Source organism: Sus scrofa, chromosome 14 (genome assembly GCF_054392235.1).
Source record: "Sus scrofa isolate SSC_HxYL_T2T_F1_AM1 chromosome 14, Sscrofa_HxYL_maternal_Yorkshire_Landrace_v2.0, whole genome shotgun sequence".
Classification (NCBI taxonomy): Eukaryota; Metazoa; Chordata; class Mammalia; order Artiodactyla; family Suidae; genus Sus; species Sus scrofa.
The window spans coordinates 111,251,431-111,265,647 of NC_139396.1; the positions used below are offsets into that span (position 1 = coordinate 111,251,431).

General features: G+C 36.7%; 1 protein-coding gene across 47 annotated transcripts in view; it reads left to right on the forward strand.

Moving 5' to 3' along the window:
• The window catches only part of MAPK8 (mitogen-activated protein kinase 8), a 119,825-nt gene that overhangs the window by 63,413 nt on the left and 42,195 nt on the right, over window positions 1–14,217 (forward strand). For 28 of the 47 annotated variants that reach the window (XM_084996618.1, XM_084996599.1, XM_084996611.1 and 25 more), the window contains 2 exons: window positions 11,895–12,056; window positions 13,081–13,251. In XM_084996618.1, the coding sequence (XP_084852744.1) occupies window positions 13,130–13,251 (122 nt within the window). In that variant the 5' untranslated portion in view covers window positions 11,895–12,056; window positions 13,081–13,129. The remainder of the gene's footprint in view (window positions 1–11,894; window positions 12,057–13,080; window positions 13,252–14,217) is intronic. The other 19 variants (XM_084996628.1, XM_084996606.1, XM_084996612.1 and 16 more) reach the window with 1 other exon arrangement.

Here is a 14,217-nt window from a genome sequence, read left to right on the forward strand (position 1 = left end):
CATCTTTTCCTTCAAAACACTTTATTGTTTTATAGTTTAAAATTGTTAGCCCTTTAGGAACCATTAAATAAAGTAGTTAGCACTGTTAACATTTGTGAGTCAAAAAATCTAAATCAGCAGAAGCAAGTCATTTTATCACTTGTGCCAGTTGGCATGTTGGACACCCATGTTATATTTAAATTGTCTTCTAAGTGACCTCATAAACCTTTTCCATATGTAGATTATTGACCTGTATCTTGGGCCATAAAAAAATCTCTTTTTTAACTACCAACACAGTAGCAGCAACAAAAGTCAGAGACTAAAAATACTGATTTTTCTCCCACATTAATTTATAGCAGACATTAGTATTTCTCCTCAAATCTTCTCCCCCCTCAGCGCTCCTAAAGAGATATATGACTTTATGTATCTTGTAGTTCAAGGACAACTTGAAGATGAGTTAGAACTTAAAATTGAAGGCATTTCTGAGTGATTGGTTATAGAATTGTAACTGGGCAATTAAACCTTTTTACTAATCTTACACATCTTCATCTTAGATTTGTCATACCTGGTTAACACAGTCAAATAGTAATGTTATTTTTCTCCCCATCTTGCTAATCTTACACATTCAGAAACATGGTGTAATTTACTCTGAAATTCATTGTTTGTTCTTTTTTTCTCCCTGTTGGGCGCAGGCACATTTAACTACAGATAGCTGTTTGTCATGGAATAATTTTCTTCTGACATCTACCTAGCGCTTTTTAAAAATTCTCATGATTACATTGCTGGCAAGATGAACTAGTGGAAATTATGTGAATTAACTAACATGAATAAAATTTCCTGTAAGATGCATCTGGGACACCTCTGATTTTCTATTTCTTTTCTTTTTTTTTTTCTTTTGGTCTTTTTTTTTTTTTTTTTTTTTTGCTATTTCTTGGGCCGCTCCCACGGCATATGGAGATTCCCAGGCTAGGGGTCTAAACGGAGCTGGAGCTGTAGCTGCCGGCCTACGCCAGAGCCACAGCAACGCGGGATCCGAGCCGCATCTGCAACCTACACCACAGGTCATGGCAATGCCGGATCGTTAACCCACTCACTGGGCAAGGTCAGGGACCGAACCCGCAACCTCATGGTTCCTAGTCAGATTCGCTGACCACTGCGCCACGAGGGGAACTCCTGATTTGCTATTTCTAATTGGTGGTTTTAGGAAGTGTCTCCGGTGGCAGTTGAATGCAGTCAACATTTTCTTTTCTTGTGAGCCTCAGAATCTTACTACCAAAAGCCTTGGTAAAAGTTATTAGACTATATCAGGTATTTGAATCTTTCTTAAGGTATAAGTTATTTTGTATGAGCAATGTTTTGGATAATAGAAGGGTTAATCCTGGTATTGCATTGTAAAAAGGTGCCCTTAAAGCTAGGTGTTCTTTCTTGTATAAGACTCGTAAACATTCTATTGGAAATTGTAAGTATGAATTTTTTTTTAACTTTAAAGCAAAGATCTTTTTTTTTTTTTTTTTTTTTTTTTTGCCATACTCATGGCATGAGGAAGTTCCTAGGCCAGGGATTGAACCCATGCCACAGCAGTGACAGCGCTATATCCTTGACCCACTGTACCACATGGGATATCTTTTGAGTACTTTGGGAAATAGTAGTTTTTTACAAATTAGGTTACCCATTTTTACTGAATTGAATGCCATTGAGAAAATGGGCATTGAATTTTAGCCACTAAAATTAATTATTTAGATACAGCTAAGCAGCCCAGAGCCAGTTTTCTAATCTTTTGAGATTTTTGTCATTTTGAGTACAAAGTAATTTAAAAATTTTGGATACTACCTAACTAAAATGTTAATGATAATTTGATACACATATTGGGTTCCATTACTTACAGTGTATTCTCATCTTTTTTTTTTTTTTTTTTTTTTTTTTTTTTGCTTTTTAGGGCCACATCCAAGGCATATGAAAGTTCCCAGGCTGGGCATTAGATTTAAGATGTGGCCACCAGCCTACACTACAGACACAACAATGTGGGATCCCTAACCCACTGAGCCAGGCCAGGGATTAAACCCATGTCCTCATAGATACTAGTCAGGTTCACTACCACTGGGCCACAGTGAGAACTCTATCATCATTTATTTTAAAAGTAGCCAGAAGCATGTTACTTTATTGCTAAGGATACTGCTGTGTCTGAAGTTTTAGAAACTAGTTCTGAGGCTTTCCCTGTTTTAGCTAAAATCATCCTCCTCAAAATATAGAAATTATGAAGGGACACCTGCTTTAGCATTATTTTGTGTTGGGAATGTAATAAACCTACTCAAGTAAGCTCAATTAAGAATTAATCTATTTTATGAGTATATCTTACAAAATCCAGTTGCAGAAGTACAAACGAGGCCTTCTTTCCCCTACCTCCTTCGTGGGTAGGGGTCAGAATCTCCTAATAGAATTGGTGGTGGCACCAAGGTTATATCTTGGCTGGAGTAATTTCTTTCTACACTCATGAGTAACAAAAGATCTGTGGGAGTAGATCTCATTTCTTTATGAGAAAGTAGTGCATACAGAGAAGGAAGGAGAAGTAAAAGTCTCAGATTTAGAGGGGCGTTATTTCAGCCCTCATTTAGGCTCTTAAATAAAATGAGTCAGATAATTTGTAGAAGATTCTAACCTCTTCTTGAAAGCTTCATTATTTTAATGCTTATGAGAGTGACATTTTGTCATACATGAGTTTAACTTCTGAATATCCAGCTATGCATGTCTTGCAGACAAATGGCAATTTAAATAATGTAGACGGTTCCGACCATCCCAGTGAACTTAGGCCCTTAAAGACAGGAATCTACTGTTCTACTTTGTTAGTTCCTATATATCTTCCATAGGGTGAGCATTTTGTATTTAGTGTGGCCCTAAATGTTATTTTTCTAAAGTTGTATGTTAATATTTAAGGAATTTCCAGGGGTGATTTTGACTATGCAAGTTTTGTGGATTGTTTAGAAGAATGAGATCTTGTGCACACTGGAGTTAGAGTCTAAAGTCAGTATGTAAAGCCAGAGTCAGAATTGCTCTTGGAAGTTCCTCAATTCATAAAATACAATATAAAATCTTTTGTGTATACACACACACTCTCTTGAACATTAATTGCAATACACATTTAAATTAGAAAATCATTAAGCTATTATAAAGGACAAAAGGAAAGTATGTATACAAATGTTTGTGAGAATAGAGAATTCTATGTTTCTTCTTGCCTGTTGGCTGTACTTCATTTTATTTTAACAATAATCTTCTTAAATCTTAATACTTATTAATAGTTTATTTGTTGTGAAGATTATAGGAGCTCATTGAATTTTACCTTTCTGTGATACCGCTTCTGAGGTCAGTTGGGTAAATTCTAAGATTAGCATTAAATAGATTTGTGATGCAGCCTTGTTATATTTCATTAGTTTTCATTACTTCCATTTTCTTTTTCTTTGGTACTTTAATAACTTCACTTTTGAGAAGTCCTGCTTCTCATCTCTGTTGAAGTGAGGGGAGGAAACAGTTTGTTATCAGCTCCTTCATTGAACTTGAATAGGAAGAAAAGGAAGTAGTATGGCCCTCTAGATGTATGGTTGCAATGGAAGTCAGTGTGCAAGTTCCATTAAGAGTGTAAAAGGAGCGGGGGTGTAGCTGGGGACTTCCCAGTTAGACATTCTTTTTCTTAAGCTCTTTTCTTGTCTAGCCTGCCCCACTTCTCTGTCTTAAGAAGATAACCAGTGCTCTTACCCAGTTTCTGTTAAATTTGTTGTCTTAATTACAAGATTACAAAAGAATTTCCCTCTAACAGTATGTCCTGAGTGAGAATGGAGTAAACATCTGGTTTTCTTAGTTTGATGTTAGTGACAGCAGTGTCTGAAACATGATCATCCTGTCTCAACCTGAGCCCTCCAGCATGTGCTCAGACTTGGGCTGGCTCATTGTTCATATTGGTTCTACTACCTTGTTATAGAAGGGGAACCAAAAGGTGCAAGGTTTTGTACTGCTTACACACCACCCAGTAGGGACTCTCCTTCCCAGGGAAAGAAAAAAAAGCATAGTTTGTTAAAGATATGTATAGCTAGTTGGCCACAAATTATTTTGGGGAAAGGAGGGAGAGGAAATTACCCTAGAATGCACCTTTCATTTCATATATTGTTTGTGCTTATCTTAGTTAAATTGTGGACAGGTCTGTTATCAGAGTGGGCCTTCTTAGTATATGACATCATGGTATGTCTATATTAATTTAAGTACTTCAAATATAATTGAAGAAAAAGCTTTGAAAAATACACAGAACTGAAATAGATGCATTTACATAGTGCCAGTTGAGATCTGCTCTAGAGGCCACTTGAGGGTTTATAAGGAGTGATGTTAATTTTAAGTTTATTAAATTTAATATGAATTTTCAAACATTGACTTGGTTGAGTGTGAGGCCAGAAAACTCTTATACTTTGAAATCAGCCTCATTAGTTAAACTTAACCTCATAGTGTCCACTGTACATAGGGCTCTCATTTTAAAGGCTATTACCTAGTTGCTGAGAAAGCAGCCCAGGTAGTTCTTTAGCATAGATGGATCCTGTAGCGTGTGGTTCAGCCATCCACTTTGGCCATAACTGATAAGCCTGGAGCAGGCCTTTGACCCAAGGCTGGTAGTAGCCTGGTATAAAAACCGCACAAATAGCAATAATGGGGCATAAACTAATCAATCACATATCTCTTTTTCTCTTATAAATTACTTCTTGAAAGGAGGAGAATGATAGGCAGTTCATAATGGGAACTTACAGTTACAGTCGTTCATTTGTTATTCATTCAACACTTGAGTGCCTAATATTGCTGGCTACTTTTCTAGACTCTGGTGATTTACTCATTAACAGACCTAAGTTCTTGCTTTCATGAAACTTACCTTTGAGTGGGACAGATAATTAGCATGTAATAGATGTCAGTAATGGGAGGTGCTTTGAAGAAAAATGTAGCATTGTGAGGAACGGGGTATAAGTGGGTACCATTTTAGATAGGTTTGTCATGTAAGTCATTTCTGAGAAGCTGATATTTTTGTCATGTAAGTCATTTCTGAGAAGCTGATATTTTAGCAGAGTCCTAAGCAGCAGATGAAGAGGGAAAAGACATCCTGCAGCCACCATGAGGTAGTAGAAGCTGAGTTATACAGAAGAAATATTCAGAGTAGAGTGAGATGTTGAATTAAGGTAGATAGCTGCTTAGCTAGCCAGAGTATAAGGAATTGGCTGGCATAATTATGGAAGCTGACAAGTTCCAAGTTCTATATTCGGCATGCAGGAGACCCAGGAAAGCTGATGTAATATTAGTCCAAGTCTGAAGGCCTGAGACCCAGGGGACCTGATGATGTAAGTTCTAGCCTGAATGCCAGCTGAGTCTCAGGAAGAGTTAGTATTTTAGTTTGAGTCAAAAAGCTACGGGGGAAAAGGTATCTCAGCCTAAGGAAAGTCAGAGAAGGCCCTTTCTACTTGCCTAAGAATAAACCGGTTTTATTCAGGCCTTTGGCTGATTGGATGTGTCCAGCCCACATTAGGGAGCGCAATCTGCTGTACTCAGTCTATTGATTTAAATGTAAAATTTTCCCCCCCAGACCCACAGAAGGCTGAACACTATTTAATTATCTTTAATAGTTTTTATTTATATTTTATTTTAGTCATTTAATTTAATTTAATTTTTTTTTTTTTGTCTTTTTGTCTTTTTAGGGCCACATCCGTGGCCTATGGAGGTTCCCAGGCTAGGGGTTGAATCAGAGCTGTAGCTGCCGGCCTACACCACAGCCACAGCAACTTGGGATCCGAGCTGCATCTGTGACCTACACCGTAGCTCATGGCAATGCCGGATATCCAACCCACTGAGCGAGGCCAGGGATCACAACCACATCCTCATGGATCCTGGCCGAGTTCATTAACCGCTGAGCCATGATGGGAACTCCATCTTTAATAATTTTTAAAAATCAGCACATAAGTCCATTCTAGGTAGTCTCACTCCTCTACCTGTTGTAGTGGCATTTGTCCAGATATCATCCCCCGCAAGGAAGTGGTTCATCCAGGGAAGCATGGCCTGAGAAAGGAAAGCATAGCCCTCTTTTGCCTGCCCCACAGCCCTGTGACAGGCACACAGCTGGCCTGGCCTGACACAGGGCAGGAAGGAGCCAGAGGGCTGAGGGCAGGGGCAAAGTGCCAGGGTCCCAGACAGCCTGGCCTCTAGCCACCCACACTCATGTCTGTTTTTAGTTTTGTCATTAAAAAAATAAAGCGACAATTCCTGGCAAGTACCAGGTATTGCACTGTTTTCTGTTAAAAGTATAGGCAAGGATATGGATAGTCTCCTCTTCAGCTTGGTCCTGCCTCACAGGTTATCTGTCCACTTGTCCTGGTTGTGCGCCTTGGTCCTGGCTTTGAAGGAAGCAGCATTGTACACGTGCTTCTCAAGATGTGAGCTATTGCAGGCCTTCAGGGCAGTGGTATCCAGCACCAGCGCCCAGGCCAAAGATGTCACGGAGCAGCTTGTCGTTCATGTTAAATGTTAAAGTCATTCAAACACCCTCACAGAAATACCTAGAATAAGGTTTGACCAAATATTTATGTACCCTGTAGCTTAATCAGTTGGATACACAGAATTGACCATCACAAATGGGATTTGTTTGTAGCCATAAAAGCAAGATGAATAAAGATAGATAGGCTCCAGTTCACCATAGTGACGAATTGTCTTTTGATTAGATTTTTTTTCATTTTTAAAGTTTTATTGTTTATTGAAGTATAGTTGATTTATTACAATGTTGTGATAATTTCTGCTGTACAACAAAATGATTCATTTATACATATGCACACATCCATTCTCTTTCAGATTCTTTTCCCACACAGATTGTCACAGAATATTGGATAGAGTTCTCTGTGTTATATAGCAGATCCCCAATGGCCAGTCATTCCATATACCTCATTGTGCATATGCCAATCCCAAACCCCCAGTCCATCCCTCCCCCCAACCTGCCCCCTTAAGGTAACCGTAAGTTTTTCAAATAGAGCTGTCTTGAATTCTGAACTGCATTGCCATTACCTGAATTATTTTCCATTATCTATGAAGCCTGGCTATATGGCTGCATTAAACTCACTCAGTGTTCTCTTAAGTACTTTTCCTGTAATTACCTAAACTTGTTTGTCTCTATTCAAGCTCACTAGGCTGGTTGGGTGAGCCATCCTGATAGAACGTGAGTCTTATTTCTTGTGTAGACATTACAGAAATAAAATTGAGTCATAAAATCCTAATTCAGTCTTTTTTTTTTTTTTTTTCCTACTTATGAAGGAAAACAATGGTGAAGACAAACAAAACAAATTGTTAAGTTGTTAAGATTCAGGGGAGTCCCATTGTGGCTCAGCAGGTTAAGAATCCCACATAGTGTCTGTGAGGACGTGGGTTTGATTCCTGGCCTCGCTCATTGGGTTAAGTATCTGGCATTGCTGCAAGCTGTGGTGTAGGTTGCAGATGCGGCTCAGATCCCTGCGTTGCTGCTCAGCAGGCTGGCAGCTGTAGCTCTGATTCAACCCCTAGCCGGGAATGCCACAGGTGCAGCCTTAAAAAAATTTTTTTTTAATTAAAGCAAAAAGATTCACTTTCTTGGCTAATATTTTTAAGCAGTTACTCATTAAATTCTAACTTTTTTGAAGAACTGACATATTTTGAAAATCTGAAGGTGTAGGAGACACAGTCTTTGCCCTCAGAAAGACCACAGTCTGGTAGTAAAATCTGTATATCTAAATATACATCAAGGAAGTTTTGATGAGACGTTAGATGTAAGCTGGAAGAGGTTTCATGAAAGTCATACATAAGCTAGACTTTGGTAGATAGAATTCAGATTGATATAAAAGAGAGCTGAAAATATTTCCCAAAAAAGAAAGGGAAATGAGGAAATCAGGTTCATGAGAGTTTTAGGGGATGGTCATTTAGCCACACTGACATGTGTAGTATTCTTAGGAATATTTTGAAAGCCAAATCTGAACTTAAGTATGTCCATAACATTCTGTTGCATGTTAATAACCTCTTTTAGCCTCAGTTACTCGTCTATTAAATGGCATAATAATGCCTGTCTTTTCTCTTATTCCCATGAGCTTCATAACCAGTCACATCTAAATTCTATAACTGTAGTTCCCTTGTTTTTAATCTACAAGGAGGCCTTTTTAAGTAGGGGAATAGGTTTGATAGTATATTCCACATCATATCCTCTTCATACTTCTGTTTCAGCTTCATCATGGAGAGTTCAGTACACCAAATGCATCCTCTGTAAAATCTCACCAATATCATTGATGCCCCTATTTTGGAAATTGTTCCTTCTGTCTCGATTTTTTTGAAGGTATTTTCTGATGGCAGTGCTATGCGAGAACCTCCATCTGCATGGCCACACGTGCCCTGGATCCCATTTCTTTTTACCTTTTCAGAGATATTATGCTAACTGAAACCTCAGTTTTCCTTTTTATTTCCCTAGTGTCACCCTTCCTCTCTTTTGGGGTCTTTTCTGTTAGCAGATGAATATATTCAAGTTGTCAGTATATGCATGTTATACTGTGCTGTACTATATTATAGATCATATATAACCTAATCATCCTCCCTTGACCATATACCTTTCTCCATCTCCTCTTGTCTTCTTCAGTAAACTTTACTACACTCACGTATATCTTCTTCTTTTTTTTTTTTTTTTTTTTTTTTTTAGGGCTGCAGCAGTGGCATATGGAAGTTCCCAGGCTAGGGGTTGAACTGGAGCTGTAGCTGCTGGCCTACACCACAACCACAGCAATGCAGGATCCTTAACCCACTGAGCAAGGCCATGGATTGAACCTGCATCCTCATGATGCTAGTCAGATTCGTTTCCACTGAGCCACAGCAGGAACTCCTACACCCACTTATTTCTAAAATCACATCTTAGTCACGCCTTAGCTCTTTCCAGTCTAGCTTCTACCCCCATCACTCTATTTAATATTTCTGAAGCATTTAATAGCCTTGGCTACTCTGTTTTTTAGAATACTCTTTCTTTGGCCTCTCTGGTGTATTCTCGTTTTTTGTCTACGTCTCTGGCTACATCTTCTCTAACTTCTTTGTTAGCTTATCTTTCTCTAATTTATCATTAAATGTATCTACCAAGCTTAGTCCTTGGTCCTTTCTTTTATAACTACTACATCCTCTTGAGTAATGTCATTCTCTTTCATTGCTTCAATAACAATACCAACTCTTAAATTTAATCTTTCACCCAAATTTCTCCTCTGAGGTCCAATTCTGTATTTAGCTACCAAATTGATATTTCCATTTGTAGGTCTTGGGGAGATATCTCAGACTCAACATGCTTAAGTCTCAACATATTTATAACTTCTCCTCTTCCTTCATGTCTTCTTCAGCACCAAGACTTATTTTATTTTGGACCCAATGTAGTGTATGGGTGAAAGATTCAAATCCTCACTCTGCTTTTTACTAATTATGGTAACCTTTCTAAGACTCGATTTCGTCATCTCTAAGGTGGAAAAACAATAGTTCCTTTCTTAGCATAAGGCAGCCATTGGACAGAATGAGTATATGGGACTTGCACTTCCAGCCAAGATGTAGTAACAGGGACTGATTTTAGTCCTCTAGACATAAACAGAAAACTCTGATAAGACTGTCATGAGGATTAGAAGAGTATTTATAAAGCACCTGAAACAGAACCTGGCATAAAGCAAGCTCCATATAAATTTTTGCTTCTATTATTATTAAATATAGATAGGGTGGTAAAAAAAATTGTAGGATAAAGTTATAAAGTGGTGCTTTAAGGTTAAATTATAGTATTGAGTATAATTTATACCTATAGTATTATAAAAAGCAGTTCTCAAAACAGTACTCTGAAACTTCCATTTTAAGAAATTAAAGATTACGAGTAATCCCAAAACAAAAAAGGGAATAAAGAACAGAAAACCAATGAAATAGAGAAGTACAAAACAGTAAAGAAAAATAGAAATTAAAATCTGGCTTTTTTTAAAAGGTCAGTAATAGGGAGTTCCTGTCATTGCTCAGTAGAAACAAATCAGACTAATATCCATGAGGATGCAGGTTCGATCCCTGGCCTCGCTCAGTGGGTTAGGATCCGGCGTTGCCGTGAGCTGTGTTGTAGGTCCCAGACACTTCTCAGATCCTGCATTGCTGTAGCTGTGGTGTAGGCCAGCAGCTGTAGCTCCTATTCGACCCCTAGCCTGGGAACTTTCATAAGCTGCGAGTGTGGCCTTAAAAAGGAAAAAAAAAAAAAAAAAAGATCAATAATAGTGATAAAATTCTAGCCAGACTCATGAAGAAAGAAAAAAAAACAATGCAGGTTACAAGCAAGAATGAAAGAAGACACATGACTGTAGATACTACAGACATTAAATTCAACAGTTTAGATGAAAGAGCAAATTCCTTGAAAAACACCAAACTACCAAAGTTCATTTAAGAAGAAATAGCCTGAGTAGCCCTATATATTTTTTTCAATAAATTTGCAATTGGAATTTTCTTGAAAAAAAATTTATTTTCCTCGAATGCTTCACAGAGTCATTTTATCAAACATTCAAGATGAAGTAATATCAGTTCTATACAAAGTTTTTCAGACAATAACAGAGAAGGGAATACTTTCCAGCTCACTTTCAAGTCAGCATTTACCCTTAACATGAAAGAAAACTACAGACCAATATCTGTCCCCCACAAAAATAGATGGAAAAGCCTTTGATGAAATTGTAGCTAACTGAATCAGTAGTACCAGAAATGAGTAATATTTATGACCAAGTGGGATTCGTTACAGGAGCATGTTTGGCTTAGCATTTGAAAATCAAGGAGTGTAATTCACCATATGAACCTAAGAAAGAAAAACTATGTTATATCGGTAGATTGAGAAAAATCAGTTGAGAGAATTTAATACTCTTTCTTTAGTGATAAAAACTCTCAGTAAACTATGACTTGGAGGAACTTTCTTAGTCTGTGGTTAAAGGGCATCTAGTAAAATCCTGTAATTTACATCATACTTAGTGGTGAAAGACTGAGTGCATTTCCCCTAAGATCAAGAATGAGGGAATAATGTTGGCTCTTATTATTTATATTCAGGATTTTATGGGAATTGAAGTGGGGCAGTACAGTGGGCAAGAAAAGGAATTCAGAGCCATCAAATTTGGAAATGAAGAAATGAAACAGTTTGTGTATGTAGAAAAGCTCAAAGAATCCACCAAAAGAAAAAAAAAAAAAGCCTACTGAGACTAATAATCGAGCTTAGTACAAAGTTATTATACCAAAAATTAATTGTATTTCTTTGTACTAGCAATGAACGACTGAAGTGTAAATAAAAATAAATTAACATAAAAACATTTACAACAGCATCTAAATCTCAATAATGCTATGGAGAAATGGAACAAAATTTTGCAAGACCTGTATATTGGAAAATGTAAAACATTGCTGAGAGAACTTAAGGAGAACCAAATAAATAGAAACAAATATGTTTATTGATCAGAAAACTCAAAATTGTTGTAATGTCGTTTCTCCCTAAATTGATGTTTACTACTCAATGCAATTCCATTCAGTATCACCACAGGCTTTTTTGTAGAAATTGACAAGCCTATGTATGGTCTGTCAACTTAGAGTTGATGAGACTTGTTCTTTCACACAGTCCTCTCTGCAAGTATTATATGACTAGTTTAATTATTGATTTTGGAAATATTTTTCTGAGCCTTTTTTCAATTTATCCAAATCATTTCTCTACCTCCTCAACTGCTTCCAATTTATTTATCTTCTCTTTTACAGCTATACTGTTTAGTCTCTTTAACTCCACTGCTTACCTAAGACTGCTTATTTTATTTCTTTCATTTGGATTTGTTTGATAGTTCACTAGTTTCCTCCTCAAACTCTTGCTCCCCCTCCTCTTGCAGTATAATCTCCAGGTAGCAGCGAGGGATCTAGTCAAGGCACTCTCTTACTCTGCACTTTCCACTGGCTTCTATCCTACCCTGAGAATTCAAGCTATTAGAATCCAGTTTATAAGCCTGTACACGTGATCTGGCCCCAGGGCACAGCACAGTGCCTGGCACATGGTAAGCATTTAATATTTGTTGATTAAATCTTTGTATTGTAAGTCTTATCAGGGTTTGGACTTTTTCTTTTTGTTGTTTTTATTGTTAGCATTGTCTTACAACCACGTGCGCACGCATGTGCACACACGCACACACACCATTAATTCTTTAGACCTAACTGGTTTCTTGGTTTATTGTGGAATATTGACAGTAGGTTGGAGGAGTTGTCTTGCATTCATTTTGGAATAGGCCACTTTCGTCTAGTAAGGATAATTGGTTTGTCAGTAACCCATACTGAAATGGGTAGAAAAACAGTGATGGCTTTTAATCATACAAATGGCCAAAAAATGTGCTCAGAACTTAGGTTATGCTTTTGATGTCCCAAACAATTCAGAACAGTATTGTTTTGTTTTACATCCTAATACATCCAGGACTTTTTCTTGCTCTTATATTTTCTTTTAAAATAACTTTTATCTTACATCATTTTTTTTAATCTTATATTTTCTAGTCTGATTCTCCTCTCTCAACCATTGTAACCTCAGCATGTGCATTACACCCAGATGTTGCTGTTGGGGGTCAGGGGCTCTGTCATATTGACAGCACTGTGCTGCTTTTCTTTTGTTAGTTTGTTGGGTGCGGGAGATACGTGATAACCAGCTTACTAGCCTATCAGTTTATTATTGTTTGTTCCATGTCCCATTGAGATTGTGAATTATTTTTGAATGAAAGTTTATCAGTTACAAAAATTAAGCTTTTGGTACTCTAAAATAAACACATTAAAAGGACAGGTTTAAACTTCTAAACTGAAAGTGACCTTAAAACATGTTTCATTACAATTATTTGCTTTCTTCCTTTTTTAAACTATGTTTCCTTAAGCATAACAGATGCTAACCAGGCTCTGTGATTTTTTTTTCTTTGTAACTGTGTTTTTTTAATGAAACAGCTCTTTTAACATGGTCTAACAATCTGTGAACAGAGCGATGACTTGATTTTTAAGGTAAAGCAAATTCGTTTTGTTAACATCACATTTTGTTCCATTTTGCAGCTTCTTGGTGAATTTTTGGATGAAGCCATTAAATTAATTGCTTGCCACCATGAGCAGAAGCAAGCGTGACAGCAATTTTTATAGTGTAGAGATTGGAGATTCTACATTCACTGTCCTGAAACGGTATCAGAATTTAAAACCAATAGGCTCAGGAGCTCAAGGAATAGTATGGTAAGTTTTTATTTCCAAAAATTAGGCAAAGAATCATTAACTGCTCTGTTTTCTTCTCTGTTTTCTTCCTTTACTAAGGAATCTTTAATATAGATTCCTTAGTAAATATTTAGCTTGCCTCAAAAAACTAAATTAAAACTGTAAAATTGAAATTAAAGCTGTAACAGTAAATTGTTTTGTTCTGAGATTAATGGCCTTCTTTATTATTCATAAAACACAACTATAAATCAGCACTGTCATCTTTAAGTGTAAATTATGATTAAATACTTGTTCATAAGCCATGTAAAGACAAGTATGTATATCAGGAAAGAATAAGTGGCATGCTTGTTAATTCCCTGTATACATCTGTTCCCATAGCTAATTGTTTAATAAGAAGCTTCACTTAATCATCACTTTTACACTGTAATGCAATTCTGGAATTTCATAAATCTTATTTTACACTGGGGAATAAAGTCAGCTAATATCTCACTATATGTATTTAAAAACTCCTGTGTATCTTTAAAATTGATTTACAAACTAATTTCTACAAAAAGCCTAGGGCTTATAGATCAGCATAATTTCTTATAAACTGAAAATCAGAACGCTCTTTGGAACAGTTCTGGTAATGATTTTAGGTCACTCAGCATAATAAGCTAGTGTTTTAGGGAATTCTAAGCCTCTTTCAAGCATAGTTATATCTTTATTACCTCTTCTTGAACCAGATTTGTTTTGGAATCTATTTTTAAAAAAATAAGTGTTTACAACCCTGCACTTCTCCCAGGTTCTATAAAAACTCTTATATATAGCTTTTGCACATGTACAGAAAAACACATATGTAAGTAGGGCTGTTCTTTGCAGTGCCATTTATAGTAACAAAAATTGGTAACAGCATTAAATCTATAAGTAGGATAATAAAAAAATCATAAAGTGAAAAACATTTAAAATGAACTGGAGCTATATATCAACAAAGATAATCTCAGAAATGTA